Source organism: Natrix helvetica, assembly GCF_964273705.1.
Source record: "Natrix helvetica genome assembly, chromosome: 3".
In the NCBI taxonomy this organism is placed as follows: Eukaryota; Metazoa; Chordata; class Lepidosauria; order Squamata; family Natricidae; genus Natrix; species Natrix helvetica.
Genome location: NC_138549.1, coordinates 170,468,249 through 170,493,547, shown reverse-complemented (window position 1 = coordinate 170,493,547; position 25,299 = coordinate 170,468,249). Strand labels below are relative to the sequence as shown.

At 46.0% G+C, this 25,299-nt stretch overlaps 1 protein-coding gene across 1 annotated transcript in view; it reads right to left on the bottom strand.

Moving 5' to 3' along the window:
• Positions 1-332: 332 nt before the first annotated feature.
• Positions 333-25,299, bottom strand: part of COL20A1 (collagen type XX alpha 1 chain) — a 238,152-nt gene continuing 213,185 nt past the window's right edge. Inside the window, exons 34-40 of the mRNA XM_081949692.1 lie at positions 23,371-23,442; positions 20,583-20,618; positions 17,515-17,581; positions 6,542-6,730; positions 3,655-3,732; positions 2,408-2,563; positions 333-441 (exon numbers count right to left, since the gene is read on the bottom strand). Of these exons, the coding sequence (XP_081805818.1) occupies positions 422-441; positions 2,408-2,563; positions 3,655-3,732; positions 6,542-6,730; positions 17,515-17,581; positions 20,583-20,618; positions 23,371-23,442 (618 nt within the window). The 3' untranslated portion in view covers positions 333-421. The remainder of the gene's footprint in view (positions 442-2,407; positions 2,564-3,654; positions 3,733-6,541; positions 6,731-17,514; positions 17,582-20,582; positions 20,619-23,370; positions 23,443-25,299) is intronic.

Here is a 25,299-nt window from a genome sequence, read left to right as displayed (position 1 = left end):
CAAATACTTTGGCCACCTAATGAGAAGGAAGGATTCACTGGAGAAGAGTCTCATGCTGGGAACGATTGAGGGCAAAAGAAGAAGGGGACGGCAGAGAGTGAGGTGGCTGGATGGAGTCACCAAAGCAATAGGCATGAGCTTAAATGGACTCTAGAAGATGGTAGAGGACAGGAAGGCCTGGAGGAATGTTATCCATCAGGTCGTAATAGGTCAGACACGACTTTGCAACTAACAACAGCAATCCAATAGAATGTATGAGCAACAAATTACTAATTGGCAATAAATCAGAAGGCATAGTGATGCATATCCTAGCAGACAAAATAGGGCAATTTACAAAAAGAAAAAATTAAACTTTGGGTGTGACGGTAATAAAAAAAAAAGTATTGAAACGTAAAATTGATCCGTAGCAGTGTCCTTCTGGTCATGGGATCAGCCCTGCATCTGGAAACAGGAAATGACAGTGTTGTTTAAGCTGCAGAAGAAATGGGGTAAAACAGAGAAATGATTCACCCCTTCCCCAAGTTCTACATGTAATGAAGTGTGTAGCTCCAATAAAAACACTTCCAGAAGTGAATTGTGGTGTCACCGTGTATGGCAATAGAAATGGATTTTATGTACCTGCTTCTTAACACTCTCTGATTAATCAGTAGGAGTGATAGAAAAGAATCTGAATAGATCCTTGAAGGTTTTCTAGTCCAACCCCCTGCTCACAGAGGAGACTCTATACCAGCGATGGCGAACCTTTTTTGGCTCGCGTGCCACAAGTGGGGGGAGCGCAGGGGTGTGTGTGTGTGGGCATGCTGCACCCATAATGCAACGCGCTACCCCCCCCCAGTGCACATGCGTGCACAACGCATGACCCCCCCCCATTTCTTCATGCTTTTTCGCCCTCCCCAGGCTCCAGAGACTTTATAGGAGCCTGGGGAGGGCGAAAAGAGCCTCCCCCGCTCCCCCGGAGCCCCTCCGGAGGCTTCAGGGACCGTCCAGAGGCTTCCCTGATGCCTTCGGAGCGCTTAAAACCACCCTCTGAGCAACCCGGAAGTGACTTCCAGTTTGCTCGGAGGGTGGTTTTAAGCGCCCCAAAGGCGTCAGGGAAGCCTCCGGACGGTCCCTGAAGCCTCCGGGGGGGGAGGCTCTTTTTGCCCTCCCCAGGCTCCTATAAAGCCTCTGGAGCCTGGGGAAGGCAAAAAATAGCTTTTAAAAAGATGAACTCAGCTGGCCAGCGCGCATCCGCGCGCTGGCCAGCTGACAGGGCAGCACCTTGCATGCCCTGACAAATGGCTCCGCATGCCGCTTGTGGCACGCATGCCATAGGTTCGCCATCACTGCTCTATACCATCTCAGACATGTGACTCTCCAGTCTCCTCTTAAAAACCTCCAGTGCAGGCGTGGGTTGCTTCCAGCATTACCACCAGTTTGGTGCACGCGCAGTTTTGCGCCATGCCAGACACATGCTCCGATGCATGCACATTTGCCCATAAATGCAATAAAAATTGCTCTGTGCATGCGCAGAAGCAAAAAACAAGACGAGGGAACCGGTTCGGGGGCATGGCTGTCGGTTCCAGCGACCCAGGCTACCAAACTACAACCGGTTCAGCCGAACCGGGCCGAACCGGTAGGAACTCCAGAGTTGGAAGCACCCACAACTTCTGGAGGCAACTTCTGTTCCACTGGTTAATTGTCCTCACTGTTAGGAAGTTTCTCCTTAATTCCAGGTTGCTTCTCTCCTCAATTATTTCTAACGATTATTTCTTGTCCTGCCCTCTGGTGCTTTGGAGAATAAGTTGACCCAGGGGTGAAATCAACTTACCTTCGCTACCAGTTTGCAAATGTGAGTGCGCGGGTGGGTAGATTTGTAATTTTACACTTGCAAGATTCTGTTAATATAGCCTTATCACAAAACAGACTTGTCTCCTCTTTGGTCTACCTAGAAAGGCTGACAGCTGTTTAATCGCTGAGAGCCTCTTATGAAAACAGAAGTACTTCCAATCGCACAATTTCTAGTTTAATTGCAGCCTTCTAAGCTATTCTCATGTAGGAGAATAGCAGGCAGCGCTGGGAGGGGCAGAGCTAAGTATATCATTAGTTTAGAATTTCTACATTGCCACAAGTGTTCAACTCCTCCTGAATACCGCTGATCCTTATCTGATGGCAATTTAGGGTTGAAGGCTGGTCAGATTCTTATGTATAGGCTGGAATAAATCTACTGTGCTGCGGCATTCTTTGTACCTGATTCTTTGTACCTGACACCTAGGGCTTTAGAGAGATCCCCGGCCCAGATTGGCTGACACGAAAACCCAAAAAAGCTCTAGAAAAAAGGGAGTGGGAAGAAAGAAAGACCTGACCTACAATTCATGGTCTTCTGGAACCCTCCCCTTATTCTGACTCACATACACTCAAGATTTACCTCTTGTGCTATCTCTGTGGCATCCTGTAGGAAGACATCTACCTGCAGGACCAGGATCTCCAGGCTGACCACGAGCCCCGGGAAATCCAGAGGGACCAATACTACCTGGAGGTCCTTTGGAGCCTTGTTGGCCAACCACCGTTTCTCCTGGAGGGCCTAGGTGAGAGAGAAAAATAGAACGAATGTTCTATCAGTCCAGGCTAATGATCAGCCTTGGCTTAAACCCATAGAAATAGGAGAAATTGCTGGAAAAGAATGGCTGAGTCCTAATCTTATAAGACTCAGTTAAGGTGGCAACCTTGACCTTCCTTGATGACCTCTCGCTTGAACATATACACATTCAGGGAGGAGGAGCCCATCATCCCTCTCTGAATTATAGGTTCCATAGTTGAATTGAACCCAGAATTAGGACTGGTTGCCTAATTTTCAATGGGACGCTGTGTACTAGGAACCTACCTAGTACATAGGTGTTGTGGCCCAGCAGCATCCGGTTGAGCTGCTGATGGACTCAGATAGTGAGGAACCATATGAGTCTGCCCTGGACGATGTAGAGGACCCTGTGCAGGGTTCAGACTCAGAGCAGGGACCAGAGAGGCTGGTTGGCCACCAGGAGGCGCCTGAGGCATGGAGCAGTGGGGAGGATCAAAGGCAGTTTGTCCCTGATGCTAGATTGAGAAGGGCTGAGAAACGGAAGCAGCAACTCCGTAGGCAGACTCACAGAAGATGATTAAGCACAGGTGGTGGTGGATTGGCCCCTCCCAAGAGAGTTTATAGGTGAGGCGTTGGGAGGGGACATTTTCAGGAAACAACCGTTCGAATTAGTAGTTAAGAAAATCTATCTGTGTATTTTAGCCGTGTCTGTTCGTTTGGACTATCTGCGTTGCTGCATTTGAATTATCTGGGTTGCTGCAGAGCTACTCAATTGAACATGAGTTGTCTGGGCCCTCAGCCAAAGGATTCGTTATCTCAGTAATTAAACAGTGGCAAACAGCCAAGCCTGTGTTCTGGTTTATTCACAGGCATGGAGGGGGGTCAGAACAGTAGTATATACATAGGTACACAAAATCATGGTAAATCAATGGTTTTGTGTCCTGCACTCTGGAATAACAAAGAACATTCTTTTGGTACAACTTTGATGTGATATGATGATGTCTGCATCATCCTTCAAAACTATATATATTTTGAGAGAGTAGAGATCCTTACTCCTGATTTTTCTCTCTCTTCACATCAGTGATGAATGACCATACCTGCTTGACCTCTTGGTCCTTCAGAACCTTCCACTCTTTGTCCAAAAGAGCCTTTTTCTCCCTTGGGCCCAGGGACACCTGATAAGAGGAGAAGAGCCATTTAGAAGATAGAATAACAGAGTTGGAAGGGACCTTGGAGGTCTTCTAGTCCAACCCCCTGTTCAAGTAGGAGACCCTATACCATTGCAGACAAATGATTGTTCACTTTCTTCTCAAAATCCTCCAGCAATTGGAGATTCATTGATGCTCTTCGTTTGAAGCTAGTCAAGTGTGTGAGATTCTTAATTTAACTGGACTCGTTCCGCTCCATTCACCATAAAGTCTAAAGACACCTTTCTGGCTTTACAGAAAATCTATTCCTGAGTAGAATAATGTTGACTTTTACTGGTAAATGAAATTAAAAGGGAGACCTCATACTAAATTGAAGAGCAACTGTGCAGTCAAAGCTCCATCTTTTTTTAAAAAAAACATGCATTGTGAATCCCTGTCCTAATTTTTTGGACAGCTTTCTGTGACACTTTTTGGGCAGACCCAAAGGAACCATAAGCAGCCAGTGAAAAAACTTTGCTTGATTCACTCTGAAAGATCAGCTATGAGAACATCTACAGCAGGGGTGTCCAAACTTGAGAACTTTAAGACTTGTGGACTTCAACTCCCAGAATTCCCCAGCCAGCATAGCTGGCTGGGGAATTCTGGAAGTTGAAGTCCACAAGTCTTAAAGTTCCCAAGTTTGGACACCCCTGATCTACCGTATATCAGGGATTTCCAACCTCAGCACCCTTAAGACTTGTGGACTTCAACTCCCAGAATTCCCCAGTCAGCATGGCATTGTTGGCTGGGGAATTCTGGCAGCTGAAGTCCTCAAGTCTTAGAGTTGCCTAGATTGGATGTTCGGATCTATATAATCAGTGGCATCCGTAAAGCAATTTGAGTTGCTCCTAAGATGTAAGGGCATTTTGTGGAAAAAAAAGAAAAGGCTGAGTGACAGATTTAAGTTGGTGTGTGATCTGCTTTCTTTGCCGGCCAATTAAATCAGCAACTTTGACTCTGGCCTGCAAGCCGATGTTAAAAAAAACATCACCAAGGGTGCCGAAATGTCTCTTCTTGCTGTTGGAGACTTTTTCTTGCTAATTTTTTTTTTTTTGGTGGTAATATCATTTTATTTTATTTCATTTTGGGATCTAAGGATAACCCAGAAGTAACCAAAATAAGAGAGGAGGGCCGAAGTGGATTGCTCCCAGTTCGGCCCGGTTCGGCTGAACTGGTCGTGGCGGTGAAGGGAGGATCAACCCACCCACCCAGATGCCTCTGGGCATGTGCAGAAGCTTCGCGCGCGCGCGAACCGGTAGTAAAACCGGTATAAAACCCACCACTGGACGGGGACATAGATTGATCCACAAATGGAGACTTAATCGTCGAATTAATGCAAAGAGGCCCCCGTGAGGACCTCCTATTTGGAATTAAAGAGGCGTATCTTCTCAAAATGGGTAATGTTTAGCTCTGAGTCAAGATGGGACCAGCTCAAATACTTCCTCCACCAAGTGAGAAGAGAGGACTCCTTGGAGAAGACCCTGATGTTGGGAAAGATGGAAGGCAAAAGGAGAAGGGGGCGGCAAAGGAGGAGACAATTAGATAGAGTTATCCATGCAATGAATATGAATTTGGGAGATTCCAAGAGACAGTGGAGGACGGGCAGGGCTGGACTGCTGGGGGTTTGCAGGGGTTCGGGAGAACCTCTAGCTAAGATTCTGTGCAGTTCGGAGAACCTCCAAATCCCACTCCTGTCTGGCTCCGCCCACCCCTCCCCTCCCCTCCCCTCCTGGGGGCCCCCACATGGCCTGTTTTGGATGCAGGTAAGTTCAGGAAGCATGCAGAGGCTTGGAGAGTGTGAAAAATGGGCCTACCAGAAGTTCAGGAAGGGTTAGGGTGTTTCTGGCCTCCGGAGGGCCCCTGGAGCTTGGGGAGGCCATTTTTGCCCTCCCGGAGGCTTGAGGAAAACCTCCGGAGCTCAGAGAGGGCAAAAACATCACCCTCTCTACTGTGGTGCAGGAGGACAACTAGGCCACGCCCACCATGGCCACGCCCACCCAGCAACCGGGCAGAGAACCCCTTGCTAAAAATTTTGAAGCCCACTCATGAGGACGGGGTGGGGGGGGTGGGGTGAGAGGGTGGCTGGCGTCTATGGTCTATGGGGTGATGAAAAATTGGACATGACTTAGTGTCTGAACAAGAAGATGGGAGAGACACCACCAAAATAGGTGGTGCTGCGCAGCCCCCTCCCCTCTTACTGAAGTTACAGGAATGAACGAATTCAAAAATAAAGCCAATAGGTATGCACATGGCTGCTCCCGACAGACAGGAAGCAAGATGGTAGATGGGAAATCGCCATGCAAAGGCAGTTTCTTTCATATCTCTCTCTCGGATGCATGTACATAAGGGGTGGAGCTTGCAGTGTGATACTCCATCTACCATTAAAGTTTAATGAAAAGAAGGACCAGGGGAGACACGATAGCCGTGTTCCAATATCTCAGGGGTTGCCACAAAGAAAAGGGAGTCAAACTATTCTCTCTCTGAGTGTAGGACAAGAAGCAATGGGTGGAAACGAATCAAAGAGAGAAGCAACTTAGAACTGAGAACTAAGGAGAAATTTCCTGGCAGTTAGAACAATTCATCAGTGGAACAGCTTGCCTCCAGAAGTTGTGAATGCTCCAACACTGGAAGTTTTTAAGAAGATGTTGGACAACCATTTGTCTGAAGTGGTGTAGGGTCTCCTGTTTGAGCAGGAGTCTGGACTAGAAGACCTCCAAGATCCCTTCTGTTGTGTTCTGTTCTGTTCAATCCTTCCTCCTCCTATTTCCCCCCACCACAGCAACTCTACTTGTTCTACCTCTTTCTCCTGGATATCCATCTCTTCCTGGAAGTCCGGGCATCCCAATTTCTCCTCTTTCACCTTTCACTCCAGGGAAACCGACGAGACCAGTTGGTCCTGGCTCTCCAGCCTTCGGTTCCTCCTCCCGGATGGGGACAGGTTTCCGCAATTGTTCGTGAACGAAAGTGTCGAACTTTAACACATGAGCTGAAGAAGAACAATGGAAAGTAGTGAGACCTTCCTTCTTGCCTCCCCACCCAACCTGCTCTGGTTCCTGCATTGGTCGAAGTCCTTAGCAAAATCTTTTCTTAAAATAAACAATAGGCTGCCCCCCTCCCCCGCCCGATCTATACAATCAAACTGAGCATGATTCTTGTCAATATCAGCTAGTCCTCCACTTACGACCACAATATCAGACCTGGAAGCCACCTTTTACATTTGAGACTTCAGGCCTGCCATTCTGCTGTGGGAAAACGGGAGAGGGGATTTTATGGAGTATGGATGATATATACTCAAAACAACATTCTTTTCTCAGAGAGTCAAGGACACCTTGCCCTGCAGCTGTGCTGGTGTGACTGGGAGGCATCCCCTGTTTTGGATGGTGCCACAATTTCTGCTGTGGGAAAACGGGAGGGGGGATTTTATGGAGTATGAATGATATATACTCAAAATAACATTCTTTTCTCGGAGAGTCAAGGACACCTTGCCCTGCAGCTGTGCTGGTGTGACTGGGAGGCATCCCCTGTTTTGGATGGTGCCACAATTTCTGCTGTGGGAAAACGGGAGGGGGGATTTTATGGAGTATGAATGATATATACTCAAAATAACATTCTTTTCTCAGAGAGTCAAGGCCATCTTGCCCTGCAGCTGTGCTGGTGTGACTGGGAGGCATCCCCTGTTTTGGATGGTGCCACAATTTCTGCTGTGGGAAAACGGGAGGAGGGATTTTATGGAGGTTGGGAGATATATAGTCTAAATCAGTGTTTTTCAACCACTGAGATGTTGCCTGGTGTGCCGTGGGAAAATCTTGAATCTTGAAGGGAAGAGGGAAGAGGGAAGCCACCGGGGAAACTACAAATCCCAGCATGCCGCGGCCTCCCCCCCCAGCCTGCCTGGCCGTCTTGGCACAGGGGAGCGATCCAGCAGCAGCGGGAGAGGGGGCGTCAGGGCGGCGGGAGGGGCAGGGAGGGACCGCGGCCAAACGCTTCCGCCTTCTCGCCCGGGCAAGAGGCTTGCGGGGCTGACGACAGGAGGCGGGATCCGGAGTCTGGGCTGCCACCACTGCGGGGGCTGCTGCAGACGGAGCTCCGGTAAGCCGAGGCAGGCCTACGACCGCGCCTGAGGACACCTTCGCTGTGGGCTGGAGCGCCCCGCGGGGGCTGGAGGCAGCGCTGCTCCGTGGCAGTGGAGGGAGCCAGCGGCGGTTGAGCGGCCCTGAGCCCCCGCCGGAGCTGGGCGGCCGATAAGCAGGTGAGCCCAGTGCCAGGCAAACCGCACCCCCCCCACGCGCCCAAGTAACTGTCCCTGCCCCCCCCCCGTTTTGTATATATAGACTTTATATATAGTCAATATAGGCACAGAGTTAAATTTTTTAACATTTTCTAATGGTGGTGTGCCTCGTGATTTTTTTCATGAAACAAGTGTGCCTTTGCCCAAAAAAGGTTGAAAAACACTGGTCTAAATAACATTCCTTTCTCAGAGAGTCAAGGACATCTTGCCCTGCACCTTGAGGGGTGTGACTGGGAGGCATCTCCAGTTGGGATGCTGCCTGAATGGACCATGTGAGGGACATGTGGGTGCTGGGCAGGGACTTGGACTTTCTTTTGGGTGGGGGAAAACCTGAAACTCAGATTCCAGTTTTCCCAGATGTGCCAACAGGACCTCTCTAATAAAATGGAACTTTGAGGAAACTCAAGCCTCGGAGTCTTCTTTCGTTGGGGCTGTTACTTGGGACCTTGACACACAATTGAGTCCAACATTTCTGTTGCCAAATGAGATTGCTGCTAAGTGAGGCATGCCCCATTTTACCACCTTTATTTCATATTTGCTCCATTTTACCACCTTTCTTTCATTTTACCATCTTTCTTTCATATAGGTAGTCCTCGACTTACACCCATTCGTTTAGTGACCATTTGAAGATACAACACCACAGAAACAAGTGACTTGTTGCCATTTTTCACGCTTATGACCGTTGCAGCATCCACGTGGTCATGGGGTCAAAATTCGGATATTTGGCAACTGACTCACATTTATGACAGTTGCAGTGTCCCAGGGTCAAGTGATTCTGTTTTGCGACCTTCTAACAAGCAAAAGTCACTGGGGAAGTCGGATTCACTTAACAACCATGTTACTAACTTAATAACAGCAATGATTCATGGAACAATTTGTGGCAAGAAAGGACAAAATGAGGTATAACTCAATTAAGAATTGTCTTGCTTAGCAATGGAAATTTTGGGCTCAACCGTGACCATAAGTTGAGGACTCTCTGGAGTCAGAACTAGGGAAATTGAAATTCAGACTCTAAATCGAAAGAAGAGGGAGGGACGATGGTGATATACGAAGCTGCAGGAAGAAAAAAGTAAGGTGCATCTTTTATTTAAAACAAGAACCAATTAAATAGAAGGCTGTCATTAATGGACACTTGGCAGTTCTACCGAATGTGAAAATCTGGAAGGAACAAGGATCATCTATGATGAGGGAATAATTCTGAATGGGTAATTCCAACATTTGACTGTATGAAATCAAGCTGAGGGCACAGACAGGGCAGAAAGAATATAGAAACAAGCAATTGACCATGTGACTTCTTGGTTGGTCTACGGCAATTATATGGCTACCTTTGAAGATTATCTCTAACCCTAAATTGATTTGTCAAAGTGACACCAATCGGTAGACCTTAATTCCTTCTTTCCTTCCTTCCTCCCTCATAAAAATCTTCCTTCCTTCCTTCATTCCTTCCTTCCTTCTTTCCTACCTCCCCTCCCTCCCTTTTTCTTCCCTTCCTCCCTCCCTCATAATAATCTTCATTCCTTCGTCCCTCCCTCCCTCATAAAACCTACCTTCCTTCCCTCCTTCCTCCCTCATAATAATCTTTCTTTTTTCCCTTCCTTCCTCCCCTCCCTCTTTCTTTTCTCCCTCCCTCATAAAAATCTTCCTCCCTTCCTTCTTTCCTCCCCTCCCTCCCTCTTTCTTTCCTCATAAAAATATTCTTTCCTTCCTTCCTTCTTTCCTTCCTCCCCTCCCTCCCTTTCTTCCCTTCCTCCCTCCCTCATAAAAATCTTTGTTCCTTCCTCCCCCCTCTCTCATAAAAACCCTCCCTCCTCCCTCCCTCCCTCATAAAAATCTTCCTTCCTTCCTTCCTTTCTTCCTCCCCACCCTCCCTCTTTCTTTCCTCCCTCCCTCATAAAAATCTTCCTTTCTTCCTTCCTTCTTTCCTCCCCTCCCTCTTTCTTTCTTATCTCCCTCCCTCATAAAAATCTTCCTTCCTTCCTCCCTCCCTCAAAGAAATCTTCCTTCCTTCCTTCTTTCCTTCCTTCCTCCTTCATAAAAATCTTCCTTCCTTCTTCCCCTCCCTCCCTCTTTCCTTCCTCCCTCCCTCATAAAAATCTTCGTTCTTTCCTCCCTCCCTCTCTACTTCATAAAAACCTCCCTCCCTCCCTCCCTCCCTCATAAAACCTTCCTTCCTTCCTCCCTCCCTCTCATAAAAACCTTCCCTGCTTCCCTCATAAAAACTTCCTTCCTTCCACCCCTCCCTCTTTTTTTCTTTCCTCCCTCATAAAAATCTTCCTTCCTTCTTTCCTTCCTTCCTCCCTCATAAACATCTTCCTTCCTTCCTTCCTCCCTCAAATAAATCTTCCTTCATTCCTTCTTTCCTTCCTTCATCCTTCATAAAAATCTTCCTTCCTTCCTCCCCTCCCTCTCTCTTTCTTTCCTTCCTCCCTCTCTCATAAAAATCTTCATTCTTTCCTCCCTCCCTCCCTCTCTACTTCATAAAAACCTCCCTCCCTCCATCCCTCATAAAACCTTTCTTCCTCCATCCCTCTGTCATAAAAACCTTCCCTCATAAAAACCTTCCTTCCTTTCTTTCTTCCTTCCTTCCTCCCCTCTCTCCCTCTTTATTTCCTTCAAAATCTTCCTTCCTTCATTCCTTCCTTCCTTCCTCCCTCCCTCCCTCCCTCCCTCATAAAACCTTTCTTCCTCTCTCCCTCCCTCTCATAAAAACCTTCCCTCCTTCCTCCCTCCCTCATAAAAATCTTCCTTCCTTCCTTCCTTCCTTCCTTCCCTCCCCCCTCCCTCTTTCTTTCCTCCCTCCCTCATAAAAATCTTCCTTCCTTCCTTCCTCCCTCATAAAAATCTTCTTTCCTTCCTGCCTCCCTCCTTCTCTACCTCATAAAAATCTTCCTTCCTTTCTTCCTCCCTCCCTCATAAAAATCTTCATTCCTTCCTCCCCATCTCTTTCTTTCCTCCCTCCCTTCCTCATAAAAATCTTCATTCCTCCCTCCCCCTTTCCTTCCATCATAAAAATCCCTCTCCTCTTTTCTTTCTTTCTTTCTTTCTTTCTTTCTTTCTTTCTTTCTTTCATCTTTCTTTTTTTTTCTATGTTCTGCATAGCAAGTAACAATGATATCGAGACAGTTTGGAAACACACTTGTATTGTTTTAGGTTTTGAGTCTACTTATAGACAATGAATCTATATATGATTACATAAGGATTTTTCATTGAAGTGGGGGATAAAATTCATTCAGCCATTTTGTAATTCAGCCAGTTGCCTTTACTTGTGGGAGTGGGGTGGGGGTGGGAGACTGTCATGCAGCCTTTCAGGTCTCGGGGAAACAGCCATTTCCATTTGAAAATTATCTGGAAAAGCATAATCAATTTCAGTTCCTTCTCAGCATAAACATAACATTTGTAAACACCCCAAGTTAGTTGGCCTTGAATGTGTCCCCAGAATCAGCACAGGTAGCCCTCAACTAACAACATTTTGTTCAGGGATCCTGAAGTTACAACAGCAATGAAAAAAAGTGACATATGATCATTTTTCACACTTATGACCATTGCACTATCCCCAAGGTCACATGATAAAAATTCAGAAGCTTAGCAGCTGGCTCATATTTAGTGACGGTTGCAATGCCGCCGGGATCCTATGACCTTCCCAAAACCAAAGTCAATGGGGAAGCCAGATTGACTTAACAACCGTGCTACTAACTTAAACAACTGCAGTGACTCCCTTAACAACTGTGGCAAGAAAGGTCGTGAAATGGGGCAAAACTCACCTAACAACTGTCTCGCTGAGTGATACACATTTCGGGCTCAATTTTAAGTCGTAAGTCGAGGATCACCTGTTTATTGCACAGGCTACACAGCTCTGCCCCCTAACTCCAGGGGTGGGAGTGAAATTTTTTAGCTCTGCCTGGTTGCTGGGTGGGCGTGGCCTACTCGGCCTCCTGCACCACGGTGGGAGGGGAGACGTTTTCACCCTCCCCAGGCTCTGGAGACTTTTCTCAAGCCTCCAGGAGGGCGAAAACAGCCTCCCCAGGCTCAAGAGGACCTGTTTCTGGACTTCTAGAACTTCCGGGAGGCCCGTTTTTCGCCCTCCCAGAGGCTCCATGTGGGTCCTGCATTTACCTGGCATGATGAATGGGCCACGTGGGGACTCCTGGGAGGGGACGGGTGGGCGGGCGGGGCCAGCCAGTCCTTGTAAGTACCGGTTCGGCGAACCAGATGTAAAATTAACATCCGGTTTGCCTAAACTGGTCCAAACCGGCTGAATCTCACCCCTGCCTAACTCCCACAGTTAGCACCTATTGTTTCAAAACTTGGCAGGGGTATTTTTCTCCTGTTGCCATCAACCCCTCTCCCCTAACTGAGCCACAAGTTCTTCGCGGGGAACTTGGAGTCCAAATCTATTTCAGTGTTAAGATCTTTTTAACAGACAGCGCTGTGCAATCTCAACTGACTTGTAGAATGACATCCAGTTTTTCACTGTGGTTTTTTTCTTCTTCAATTAGCGGTGATGGGCACACCATTGGAAGACCAGAGTGGGCACGGTTCACCCCGGAGAAGGACTATTTATATGGTTGCTAAGCATCAGGCACCAACATCACAAAAGCAATTGTGTTCTTGAGGGCTCATCAGTCAGGCAAATTTGCATTCAGAAGCAGGTAGCGGCAAGTAAGCAACTAGTTCGTAACCTCAATTGAGCGTGGGGAAAGACAAAAGGGAGACTTCCTTTGATCGCATGCAATTCTCTTATTGGTAGAATGGAACGGAATAATGTTTTCTGCAGCCTGTAGTTAATTCTCTCTCCCCTTTTTCCTCAGCATTAAAATAAGCAGGGGAAATCCTGAAGCAAATTAGGCATCAGTGCCGCAGAGAGCCAGAGCGGATTATTTTCAGACATGGTTCTCTTGACAATGCTGAACTGATCGTGCATATGCTATACAGCTACTAATTGATGCAGCCCATGAATGCCAAGTTCATCTTGCTCTCAAACGGATCAGGATTTGTTTGACACTAAACTAATTTCCCGCCAATCATCCAACTCCTGCATTTTGTGAAACCATCCTTTCCAATGGCTATAGGTCTCAGATAAAACCCTAAAGTGGTCTTGTAAAAATGAGATGTCTCTAAGCCATCGCTTTTCACTTAGCAACCTTAAGATGTGTGGGCATCAGCCAGCTCCATGCTGGATGGGAAATTCTGGGAGTTGATGTGATGACATTGCTCCAGGACCATGATGGTGAACCTATAGCATGCATGCCACAGGTGGCACATGGAGCCATTTGTCAGAGCACACAAGGTGCTGGCTTGTGAGCTCCAGCACACATGTGTGTGCTGGCCAGCTGACTTCAGCCTTCTTTTGAGGCCATTTTTCGCCCACTGGAGGCTTTCCTGAACGCTCTAAAGGGTGAAAAACCAGCCCTACGGGCAAACCGGAAGTTCAGGAACTAACTTCTAGTTTGCTCAAAGGGCTGTTTTTTACCCTCCGGAGCCTTCAGGGAGGGAGGGAGGGAGGGAGGGAGGAAGGAAGGAAGGAAGGAGAGGAGATGAGAAGAGGAAGAGGGGGAACTGTTGTGGCTTGCCAGAGGTGAGTGGAGCTGGCAGCAAAGTTGGACAGTGAGGAGGTTGGAGAGGAACATGGGCCAGTCCTGGGGGCTGGGGAAGACTCGGACGAGGGCTCTGCGTCGGAGGCAGAGAGGGGACCAAGGCCATCTGAAAGTTCTCAGCTGCCTTCAGAGCAGTGAGGCAGAGGAACAGCTGGAGACTGTTCCCAGTGTGTGCAGAGCTGCCAGAAGACAAGAACAACTAAGAAATCAGAGTCCACTTGGGAGTAAGGCCACAGGTGGATGGAGAATGGCCCCTCCCACAGGAAATCAAAGGAGATAGAAAGGGGAGTGGGCTTTTGCAGGAAACAATTCATTTGTTCATTCATTCATTCGTTTCAGGAGTGTGAAGATCTGTCCCTGAATCTCAGAGACTCTGTGCCAAGCCTTTCCTTGCACAGCACCTCATAGGGAAAATATTTACATGGCAGCTTTCCAAGCCAGATAAGGTCTGTGGTCATAAATCCACCTTTGAAAGACTGTTTGCTAGGCCTTTGCTGAATGTGAATGAGAGGAATTCACATTCGTTTAATAAAAGGGGTTTTGTCGGGAGCAGGAATCTGCTTCATGCTTTTTGGGGAAGCCGAGGTCAGAACAGGAACAAGAGAAGGAGAAAGACAAGGAGTAGGAAAGGACCAAAGCAAGATGTATAGATTCAATTGCAGTGGTGATGGTGCGCAATTGGAAAACCTCAAAAACCAGGTTAGGAACAGATGGAGAAAATCTATCATGGGATCACTAAGAACTGACAGCCATTGATGATGTATAATTTAAAAGATCAATTTTCCTCCAATTGTTCAAGATGGCATACAAGTACCTAGCATCCCATCTTCCTATTTCTCCCCATAGCAACAAGTTGCCTGCTGCAAAGAAACTTGGGGCACTTCAGTGGTTGAAGGCAGGTTAGAATGTGGGTCTCCCCAGCTGTAGTTAAAGACCTGCTTTATCACACCAACGTTCAAAAGTAATTAGTTTTACTAGGTATACAGATCTATAGTTACATACATTCTTCTATCCATTGCTTCTCCCTTTTTCCTTAGAGATGGGTCAGGTTGAGAATTAATTGAAGGTTTCTCAGGGAGCTTCCATGATTGAGGAAGAATACAAGAATACAATAGCAGAGTTGGAAGGGACCTTGGAGGTCTTCTAGTCCAACCCCCTGCCTAGGCAGGAAACCCTATACAGTTTCAGACAAATGGCTATCCAACATCTTCTTAAAGGCTTCCAGTGTTGGAGCATTCACAACTTATGGAGGAAATTTCTGTTCCACTGATTCATTGTTCTAACTGTCAGGAAATTTCTCCTCAGTTCTAAGTTGCTTCTCTCCTTGATTAGTTTCCACCCATTGCTTCTTGTTCTACCCTCAGGTGCCTTGGAGAATAGTTTGACTCCCTCTTCTTTGTGGCAACCCCTGAGATATTGGAAGACTGCTATCATGTCTCCCCTAGTCCTTCTTTCTCTTAAGCTAAACATACCCAGTTCCTGCAACCGTTCTTCATATGTCTTAGTCTCCAGTCCCCTAATCCTCTTTGTTGCTCTTCTCTGCACTCTTTCTAGAGTCTCCACATATTTTCTACATCGTGGTGACCAAAGCTGGATGCAGCATTCCAAGTGTGGCCTTACCAAGGCCTTATAAAGTGGTATTAACACTTCACGTGATCTCTGTTGATGCAGCCTAGAACTGTGTTGGCTTTTTTGGCACCTGCTGCACACGGCTGGCTCCTATTTAAATGGTTGTCCACTAGGACCCTAAGATCCCTTTCACAGTTACTACTATTAAGCAAGGTACCACCTATACTGTACCTATGCATTTTGTTTTTCTTGCCTAAATGTAGAACCTTACTCTTTTCACCATTGAATTTCATTTTATTAAATAGTGCCCAATGTTCAAGTTTGTCAAGATCCTTCTGTAACTAGAATAGAACCTGCGTCTTTCCAATCCTTGTCTTTACCCTATACCACCCTGGCTTAAAGTGTCCTTCAGAGGTGGGTTTCAAATAATTTTATCACCAGTTCGCCGCGCACCAAATGCATGCCTGTTGCCTTCTGCGCATGTGCTTTGTTTGCGTGCACAGCTTGCATGCCTGGATGCGGCTTAGAAAATGTGGCTAAATGGGACGACATAGCGCCAGGGCTTAGGTTGCCACTACCGGTTCTCCTGAACCATCTGAATGCCACCATTGGCCTCCTTCATTTAATTTACATTTTTGATCAAAAGTCTGAATCTCGCCTCCTATTACTTAGGAGAGACAGAAGAAGCCCTACTGGTAGGCAAATGAAATTAGTACTACAAACAAGGGCATACAAAACCTTTGCTAGACCAATTCTCCAATACAGCTCATCTGCCTGGAATCCACGCTGTATATCGGGACATTAATACAATCGAGCGAGTCCAGAGGTATTTCACGAGGAGAGTCCTCCACTCCTCTGCTCACAACAGAATCCCTTAGGCCACCAGGCTCGAAATTTTGGGCTTAGACAACTGAGAACTTCGCCGCCTACGGTCTGACCTAAGCGTAGTACACAATATTGTCTGCTACAATGTCCTACCTGTCAAATGACTACTTCAGCTTCAAGCGCAATAATACTCGGGCAAACAATCGATACAAATTCAAGGTAAACCGCTCCAAACTCAACTGCAGAAAATATAACTTCAGCAACAGAGTGGTCAACCCCTGGAATGCTCTGCCCGACTCCGTTGTTACATCCTCTAACCCCCACAACTTTAACCTTAAACTGTCTATACCAGTGATGGCAAACCTAGGGCACGCGTGCCAGAGTTGGCACGCGGAGCCATTTGTCAAGGCACGCGAGGCGCTGCCCTGTCAGCTGGCCAGTGCGCATGCGCGCGCTGGCCAGCTGGGTTCACCTTTTTAAAAGCCATTTTTCGCCCTCCCCAGGCTCCAGAGCCTTTATAGGAGGCTGGGGAGGGTGAAAAGAGCCCCCCCGCCCCCTCCCGAGGCCCTCCGGAGGCTTCATGAGCTCCCATGAAGCCTCTGGAGCGCAAAAAAACCGGCCCCACAGGCAAACCGGAAGTTCAGAAACGGACTTCCAGTTTGCTCGGAGGGTCATTTTGAGAACTCCGAAGGCGTCAGGGAAGCCTCCTGATGTCCCTGAAGCCTCCGGAGGGCATCCGGGGGGGGGGGGTAGGGGACGCTGTTTTCACCCTCCCCGGGCTCCTATAAAGCCTGGGGAGGGCGAAAAAAGCATGTAAAAATGGGGTGTGTCGCACCTGTGGTGCGCGCATGCGCACTGGGGTGTGTGTCGCACATTGCATTATGGGTGGGGCACGCCCACACATGACCCCCCTGCACTCCCCCCACTTATGGCCCGCAAGCCAAAAAAGGTTTGCCATCGCTGGTCTATACCATGGACCTCACCGCATTCCTCGGTCCATATGAGGTCATGCATAAGCGCACCAGTGTGCCTACCATTCCTGTCCTACTGTTCCCATTTATTCGTACCCATTTCCTGTGTTCATGTCCCTGTTTATACTTACGCCAGTTATCTCATACATGTTTGGCAAACTAAATAAATAAATAAACAATTGATCTAGAGATGATGGACAGTAACATGCTGATATGTAACCTGTTCAACTGGCTTTGGGCAAAAACCCTGTGAGGCTTCCGAACACATTATCCGGTTGAGTTACAGTACAGACACTTCGTTGCCCATCCCACATCTCACCTACAGCAGACCCTGCAGTCATGGCAGCTGCAGAGGTGAAAGTGACAGGGAAGATGTTATGCCAGTGTTTCTCAAACTTGGCGACTTTAAGTCCTGTGGACTTCAACTCCCAGAATCCCCCAGCCAGAATTCTGGGAGTTGAAGTCCACAGGACTTAAAGTCGCCAAGTTTGAGAAACACTGTGTTATGCTGTGATCTACTTACACTGGATCAGACGCTCGCAAGCTTGGTTTACCAGATGGTAAATGGTAGACAGGGACTGTGCTTCACCCTAGGAGGGAAGAGAAGGAAACCGGTTTGGACTAGTAGCTGAGGCAGCAGGCTAGACAATGGGAGACCGGGAGTTCTAGCCCTACCTTAGGTGTGACAGTCAATTAGATGACTTTGGTTCCACCATTTGGAAACTGGGAGTTCTAGCCCTGCCTTAGGCATGAAAGTCAATTGGATGACTTTGGTCCAATCACTAGGAGGTGATGGCTAAGGTGGGACTGAAACTCACACACCTAGTGATTGGCCCAAGGCCACCTACTCAGCTCTCAGGCCTATGGTGGGATTAAAATGCATTGTCCCCTGGTCGTTGGTCCAATTCATCAAGATGGCTTTTGTGCCTAAAGCAGGACTAGAACTAATCTCTGATTATTGGTCCAAAGTCACCCAGATGGCTTTTATGCCTAAGGCGGGACAAGAACTCATCACCTCTCCTGGTGATTGAGCCAAAGTCCCCCAGCCAGCATTCATGCAGACTAGAATTCAGAGTCTTCTGGGGATTGGCCTAAAGTCATCCAATTCAGTTGCCTTTCATGCCTAAGGCAGGTCTAGAACTCATTGCTGATGATTGTCCCAAAGTCACCAGATTGGTTTTCATGCCTGACACAGGACTAGAACTCACAGTCTTCTGGCTGCTAGGGCAGCACCTTATTCACTACACCAATGTTGATATATTTGTGTGTAATAATAATAATAATAATAATAATAAATAAATTTGGATTTATTAGCCGCTCCCTTTCCAAGTAGGACTCGGGGCGGCGTACAATGGAGCATATAACATGAAACATATATAACAACACCAAACGTACATACATACACAACACACATACATACACGGAGGAGGAAGCAAATTACATCAATAGACAGTTAAAAATCTGCTTTAAAATACCCCAATTGTAAAAACCCAATAAAATTAATATTTAAGTGTGTGTGTGTGTGTGTGTGTGTGTGTGTAAATGTAAATGTATAAAAGGTAAAGGTTCCCCTCGCACATATGTGTTGGTCGTTCCCAAATCCAGGGGGCGGTGCTCATCTCCGTTTCAAAGCCGAAGAGCCAGCGCTGTCTGGAGATGTCTCCGTGGTCATGTGACTGGCATAACTAAACACCGAAGGTGCACAGAACGCTGTTACCTTCCCACCAAAGGTGGTTCCTATTTTTCTACTTGCATTTTTACATGCTTTCGAATTGCTAGGTTGGCAGAATCTCGGACAAGTAACAGGAGCTCACTCCATTACGTGGCGCTAGGGATTCAAACTGCCGAACTCCCGACCTTTCTGATCGACAAGCTCAGTGTCTTAGCGACTGAGCCACCGCGTCCCTTATGCATATGTATACATAGAAGTATATGTATATGTATATGTATGCGTGTATGTATGGATGTGTACACACACACACACACACACACACACACATTTTCTTGCCCAGGTGGTGTTTAATTTTGTGTGAAAACAGCCTATCGATCCAAGAGGTATTGTCCAAAATTAGATGGTTCAATACAAGATCATCTTGAAGCTGAATCTCTTATTTTATTGCACACACCAGTTTGGTTATGTGTCTTCCTTACAGCAGATAAGAGAATAATCAAATCACTGAAAACAATTTGAAAATAAGCTGGGCTATAAGCCATAAAAACTCGCCATAAAATACTATGATTATCCATTTTCATGCCGTTATGGCTTTTTATGGATTCTAGCAATGTTGATGATTTTTCAGTAGTTTGATTATTCTCCTGAGAATGCAAACAGACAAAAGGAAATGTTGTAGTACATTAAGGGAGGCATTTTCAAGGACAGTCTATTTGTTCAATCCCCAAAGAACAGCTGCTGGAAGGTGAGTTCACAAAATATTCAGGAATTAATCTCTATCGGTTGGCAAGATTCTTTTTCTAGTCATTTTAAACATCAGACCTCTTTGATTAAATGTCTCTTCAGCATCACGTGGCAGCAATTGCATTTAGATTGCCTGTAATTCTGAGAAACACATGACAAAGGCAACATTCTCAGGGCAGTTTGGGGAACAGTCGAGAGAAGGAAAAGATGAGTTTTAAAATTAACATCTGGGTTGGCAAAGAAGTTGCAAAGACAAAGAAATGGGAAACTTAGAGGCCGTTCGAAATTGCAACAACACTCAAAAAAGTGACTTAGGACCGTTTTTCACACTTAACGACCGTCGTAGCGTTCCCATGTGTCAGCGTGTATGAGAGTTCATGACTGGAATAGACATGGCAACAGGTCAGCCAATGGGGACTGTTTGGATAGACATGGTAACAGTTCAGCCAATGAGGGCTGTTTGGAAACTGAAACAGTATTTGCTGTGTGAGCAACAAGGAGACAGCAAGGAGCCTGGGCGTTCCTTAGCTCTGCAGCTCTGATTCTTGTGCTGAGCTCTAAACTGGTTTGCTGCTCTGAACTGAAACTGAAACTCCCCTCCTCTGCTTGTGTTTTGCTCATATTTACTACCACATTGGAAAACCTGCTTTTGGTAATGTATATTTACTTCGTGTGCTGTATTATATATAAAGAGAAGCTAATGAATCCTGCTGAATCAGTTACCGGTGAGTGCTTTCCGGATCTTATTGCTACTGCAAAATCTGGTCACACACTCAAAGTTTGGGTACTTGGCATCTGGCAGATATTTATGACGGTTGCACTGTCCCGGGGTCATGTGATCCCCATTTGAAACCTTCTCAACTGGCTGAGATTCATTTAATCTCAGTAATCATTTAATTACTTAACAATTTCGGTGATTTGCTAAACAATTGTGGCAAAAAAAAAAAGATCGTGAAATGGGGCAAAACTCACTTAACAACAGCCTTGATTGATTTAAAAAAAAAGGGCTCTCATTTGAAGTTGTAAGTCGAGAACTACCTGTGTTTTGGTCCATTTTTGTTGTGTTTAAATGGTGGACAGAAATCAATTGCATAGTCTCTCACTTAAAATTTAATTAAAAATACTAAGGTCCTTAAATGGTTATCAAAGAAATCAAGGAAGGAACAGAGACTCACTTTCTCCCCCCTTTCTCCCTTTGGACCAGGCAGCCCCTAGAGGAAAACAAAAACATTATTATTTTCAAGCTGTAAATAAAATAATAATAATAATTATGTGTATCTGCACCTTGATAAAAGATCTCCTATAGTTTTTCAGGTTTGCTTCTTCTCTGGAGGAAAAACGTTTTCCTATAGATAACAGGCAATATCCCCAGGTATAAAAACGCTGGGTAAAAAATGTCCTTATATAGTACCATGCCTGTTCATAGCTGCTTTGGAGAGAGGGGGTGGGGGAACCATGAATTGCTAAGGGCGTTTTTAAGGAGAACCCCCTGGGAATGCCCCACTGAATTCTGTATTTGAGTAAAAATAGGGTACCAACATAATAAATGGCTGGATCTCTCCCCTCCACTGTCAATTCACTTCTTCTCGGAAATCCCTCTGCAGTTCTACATTTGTACATGCATTCATTCTCCAAGCAACAATGAGTCTCAACAAAATGTTATGATACCAATAAAGAAGAATATTAGTAGATCAGGGCTGAAATGATGGGTCCTTGGTGCTCTCTGACCTTGGTTGTTTTTCTTGCAGATGTTTCATTACCCAACTAGGTAACCTCATCAGCATTAGAAGTGAATGGGGTGTTGTGCAGAGGAGCAAGTGAAGGAGGAGGAGGAGGAGACTGTGGAGTACTTAGCTTGGTTGTTTTCTTGCGGATGTTTCATTAACCAAACTAGGTAACATCATCAGTGCTAGGAGGAAGGAGTGTTTGCGGAGAGGAGGATAAATTTGGGGCTCAATTGTAGTCATAAGTCGAGGATTAGCATTACCCAGAGTAATCAAGATGTGAAATAATAATTACGGAAATCTTACCACTTCAAAAAAATGACTTTACAGACCAGAGTCATTTGCAGTTCTTGTATGACTTGGACTTACAAAGCACCCATTTATGGAGCCTTGGAAGAGATTGTGGTGCTTGGAAATGTGGTAAGACTACACCTGGAATAGTACATCCAGTTTTGGTCAGCACAATATTAAAAAAAAATATTGAGGCTCTAGAAAGCGTGTAGAGAAGAGCAATAAACATGATTAGTGTTAGATACTTGTTCTAACTACAGTGGTTTCCACCAAGGTCCTCTGTTCGGTTGGGAACAGAGGTTTAATCTTTTTGGTCGAAGGGTCTGACAGCTCCCTATTTTTAAAAGGGCTGCTGTCAGACTCAACCTTCGCTGGATTGTTCTCACTTGTTGTACTTAATAAAGAGCTGTTGTTACCGCTAAGCCTGTGTGTGCCTATCCATTACCCTATCTAACAATTAGGGAACTGGAGGCTAAAACATATGACAAACAGTTGCAGGAATTGGGTATGTCTAGTTTAATGAATTGGGTTTCCCCAGTTGTAATGGATGGCTGTGAAAGTTGGACCATAAGGAAGGCTGAGCACCAAAGAATGGAGGCCTTTGAATTCTGGTGCTGGAGAAGACTCCTGCGAGTCCCTTGGACTTCAAGGCGATCCAACTGGTCAGTGAGTCCTACAGGAGATCAACCCTGACTGCTCTTTAGAAGATGCTAGATCCTGAAGAGAAAACTCAAATACTTTGGCCACCTAATGAGAAGGAAGGACGGACTGGAAAAGAGCCTCATGCTGGGAAAGATGGAAGGCAAAAGAAGAAGGGGACGGCAGAGAAGGAGGTGGCTGGATGGAGTCCCCGAGGCAGTCGGTGTGAGTTTAAATGAACTCCAGAGGATGGTAGAGGAGAGGAAGGCCTGGAGGAACGTTGTCCATGGGGTCCCGATGGGTCAGACATGACTTTGCAACTAACAACAACTAGTTTAATGAAAAGAAGAACTAGGTTTAACCTGATGGCAGTGTTACAATATTTGAGGGGCTGTCACAGAAAAGAGGGTATCAACCTATTCTTTAAAGTACCTGAAGGCAGAACAAGAAACAATGGATGGAAACTAATCAAGGAGACAAGCAACTGAGAAATAAGGAAACATTTCCTGACAGTTAGAACAATTAACTAGTGGAACAGGTTGCCTCCAGAAGTTGTGAGTGCTTCCTCACTGGAGGTTTTTAAGAAGAGATTGCACAAGCACTTATCTGGAATGTATATAAGATCTCCTGCTTAATCAGGGGGTTGGACTAGAAGACCTCCAAGGTCCCTTCCAGCTTTGTTATTATATTATAATATTCTGTTATAGCTATCTGTGACTGTGAAATCAAATGAACGGGTCTTGAATATTCTTTTTTATTATTATTATTAAAGTTTTAATAAGTTTTACAATTGTTTTCTCCCTTCCCTCCCTCCCCCCGACCTCCCAGAGCAAAGTTCAGGGTATAATCATTTAACAATCATATGCTAACATAAGCTAACTAGTTTTAACATTCAACCATTCTTATGCTTTAACTCCCCCTTTCTCCAGCTAACTTTGAATAATTTGTAATATTACTTATGCCTTCATTCATAAGCTAATTGAAGCTTTTTAGTCTGGTATTTCTTTTGAATATAATCAATCCATTTTTTCCAGTCCAGCTTGTATTTCTCATCCGAGTGGTCCTTCAAATACGCTGATATTTTGGCCATCTCGGCTAGGTTTACTACTTTTAACATCCATTCTTGTATAGTAGGCAACTCTTCCTTCTTCCAATATTGCGCCACCAACAATCTTGCAGCCGTCGTTAGGTTCAAAATCAAGTTAGTCTCTATAACAGTAGAATCTGGAACTATACCTAACAATGTACCTAACTATATCTGAATATTCTTAACTGCAGTGAGTAACAGTGAGGTGGGGCGCAGCCTTACCGTAGGTCCAACTTCTCCTGGGGAGCCTCTGTCTCCAGGGTTACCCTGGACCCCTTCTAAGCCTTGGAATCCCTGAGGGCAGAAAGAAGAGAGATAAATGGCTAGAAATGCAACAGGGTGGACGTGATCAACTCCTTGAGCTTCAAGGGAATGTAGCAGAATTAGCTTGCAAAAAGCAGGAAGGGGGAAATTACGCACTCAGATTTATTTCCTAGCTGGGAAAGAATATTAAAAGAGTACATTGTACATGAGTTATGTTTCCCTCATTTCTTATTAATATCATAATTTAGGGGATAGAACAGTAGACTGTAAGGGGATTTCTTTTAATGATGCGTTGGGTAATCTTCCATAGTCCCTTTCCAATAGCTTCATTGTGTAGGGGTGCTTAAATTTTCTCTTCCATATGGATTATTACTTCTTTTTTTAAAAAGAAAATTGGTGTCTTAGTGTCAATTTTGATTCCTAGCGGCCACATGGAAATTTCCTGCCATTTTCACAGCAAAGGGTGTTTTTTTTTTTAAGTGGCTAGCCATTCCCTTCTTCCTAGAGCTAATAGAGTGACTGGCCCAAGATCACCCAGTTGTTTCCTGTCTAAGGCGGGATTAGAACACAGCATCTCCTGGTGATTGGCCCAAAGTCACCCAGCCGACTTTCGTGCTTAAGGCGGGACTAGAACTCACAGTCTCCTGGTGATTGGCCCAAAATCACCCAATCAGCTTTCATGCTAAGGTGGGACTAGAACTCAAAGTCTCCTGGTGATTGGCCCAAAGTCACCCAACCAGCTTTCATGCCGAAGGCCAGACTAGAACTTACTATAGGACCTTAGTATTCAACGGCTTTAAAACTCATTGAAAACTCAACGCATTTTGATCTGAAAATTTTGTACTCATTGTTTGTTTGGTACTCAATGCCTAAGCTAGAACTTGGAGGTCTTATCTACCTTGTGACTCACTACATTATTCCTTATGGGAAAAATTTGTTTGGTACTCATCATTTTTAGTACTCATCGCACCTCTTGGAACCAGTTAAAAATGAGTATCTGGGGTACTACTATACAATCTCCTAGTGATTGGTCCAAGATCACCCAGCCAGCTTTCATACCTCACATGGAACTAGAACTCACAGTCTCCCATTTTCTAGCCTAATCTCTTCACTGTTACACTAAAATGGCTCTTGTGCATGATAACCTATCAGAGTAGCAGTGGTGGGCTTCAAAAATTGCAGCAACAGGTTCTTTGCCCCATTGCTGGGTGGGTCTTGGCATGGTGGGCATGGTCTAGTCAGCCTCCTGCACCACGACAAGGGGGGGGAGGTGTTTTTCAGCTCTGCCCCCTAACTCCAGGGGTGGGATTGAAATTTTTTAGCAAGGCGTTCTCTGCCCAGTTGCTGGGTGGGCGTGGCCTACTTGGACTCCTGCACCATGGGGGGGGGGGGAGTTTTCGCCCTCCCCAGGCTCCGGAGGCTTTTCTTGAGCCTCTGGGAGAGTGAAAACTGCTTACCCCGGGCTCCAGAGGCCCTCTGGAGGCTTGAAACAGGCCCATTTCTGGACTTCCAGAACCTTCTATAGGCCCATTTCGCCCCCTTCCCGAGCCTCCGTGCAGGTCCTGCTCTTACCTGGCATGATGAACAGGCCACGTGGAGACTCCTAGGAGGGCCAGGGAGGGGTGGGGAAGAGAGGGGGTGGGCGTGGCCAGCCAGGGGTAGCATTTGGGTGTTTGCTGAACTGGGCAGAATCCCAGCTAGAGGATCGCTCGAACCCAATGCCCACCCCCACATTGTAGTGATTCCTTATCCCTTTTCTCCTCTGCTTTCCCTTCTACTTCTCATCTTTTTTACATTTCTCTCCCTCGGTTTGAAGGGAAACAACAAGAAGATTTTGCTGATGTCAGGAGGAAGAAAATGCGTTGATAATCCAAGAGGTGTTCCAAA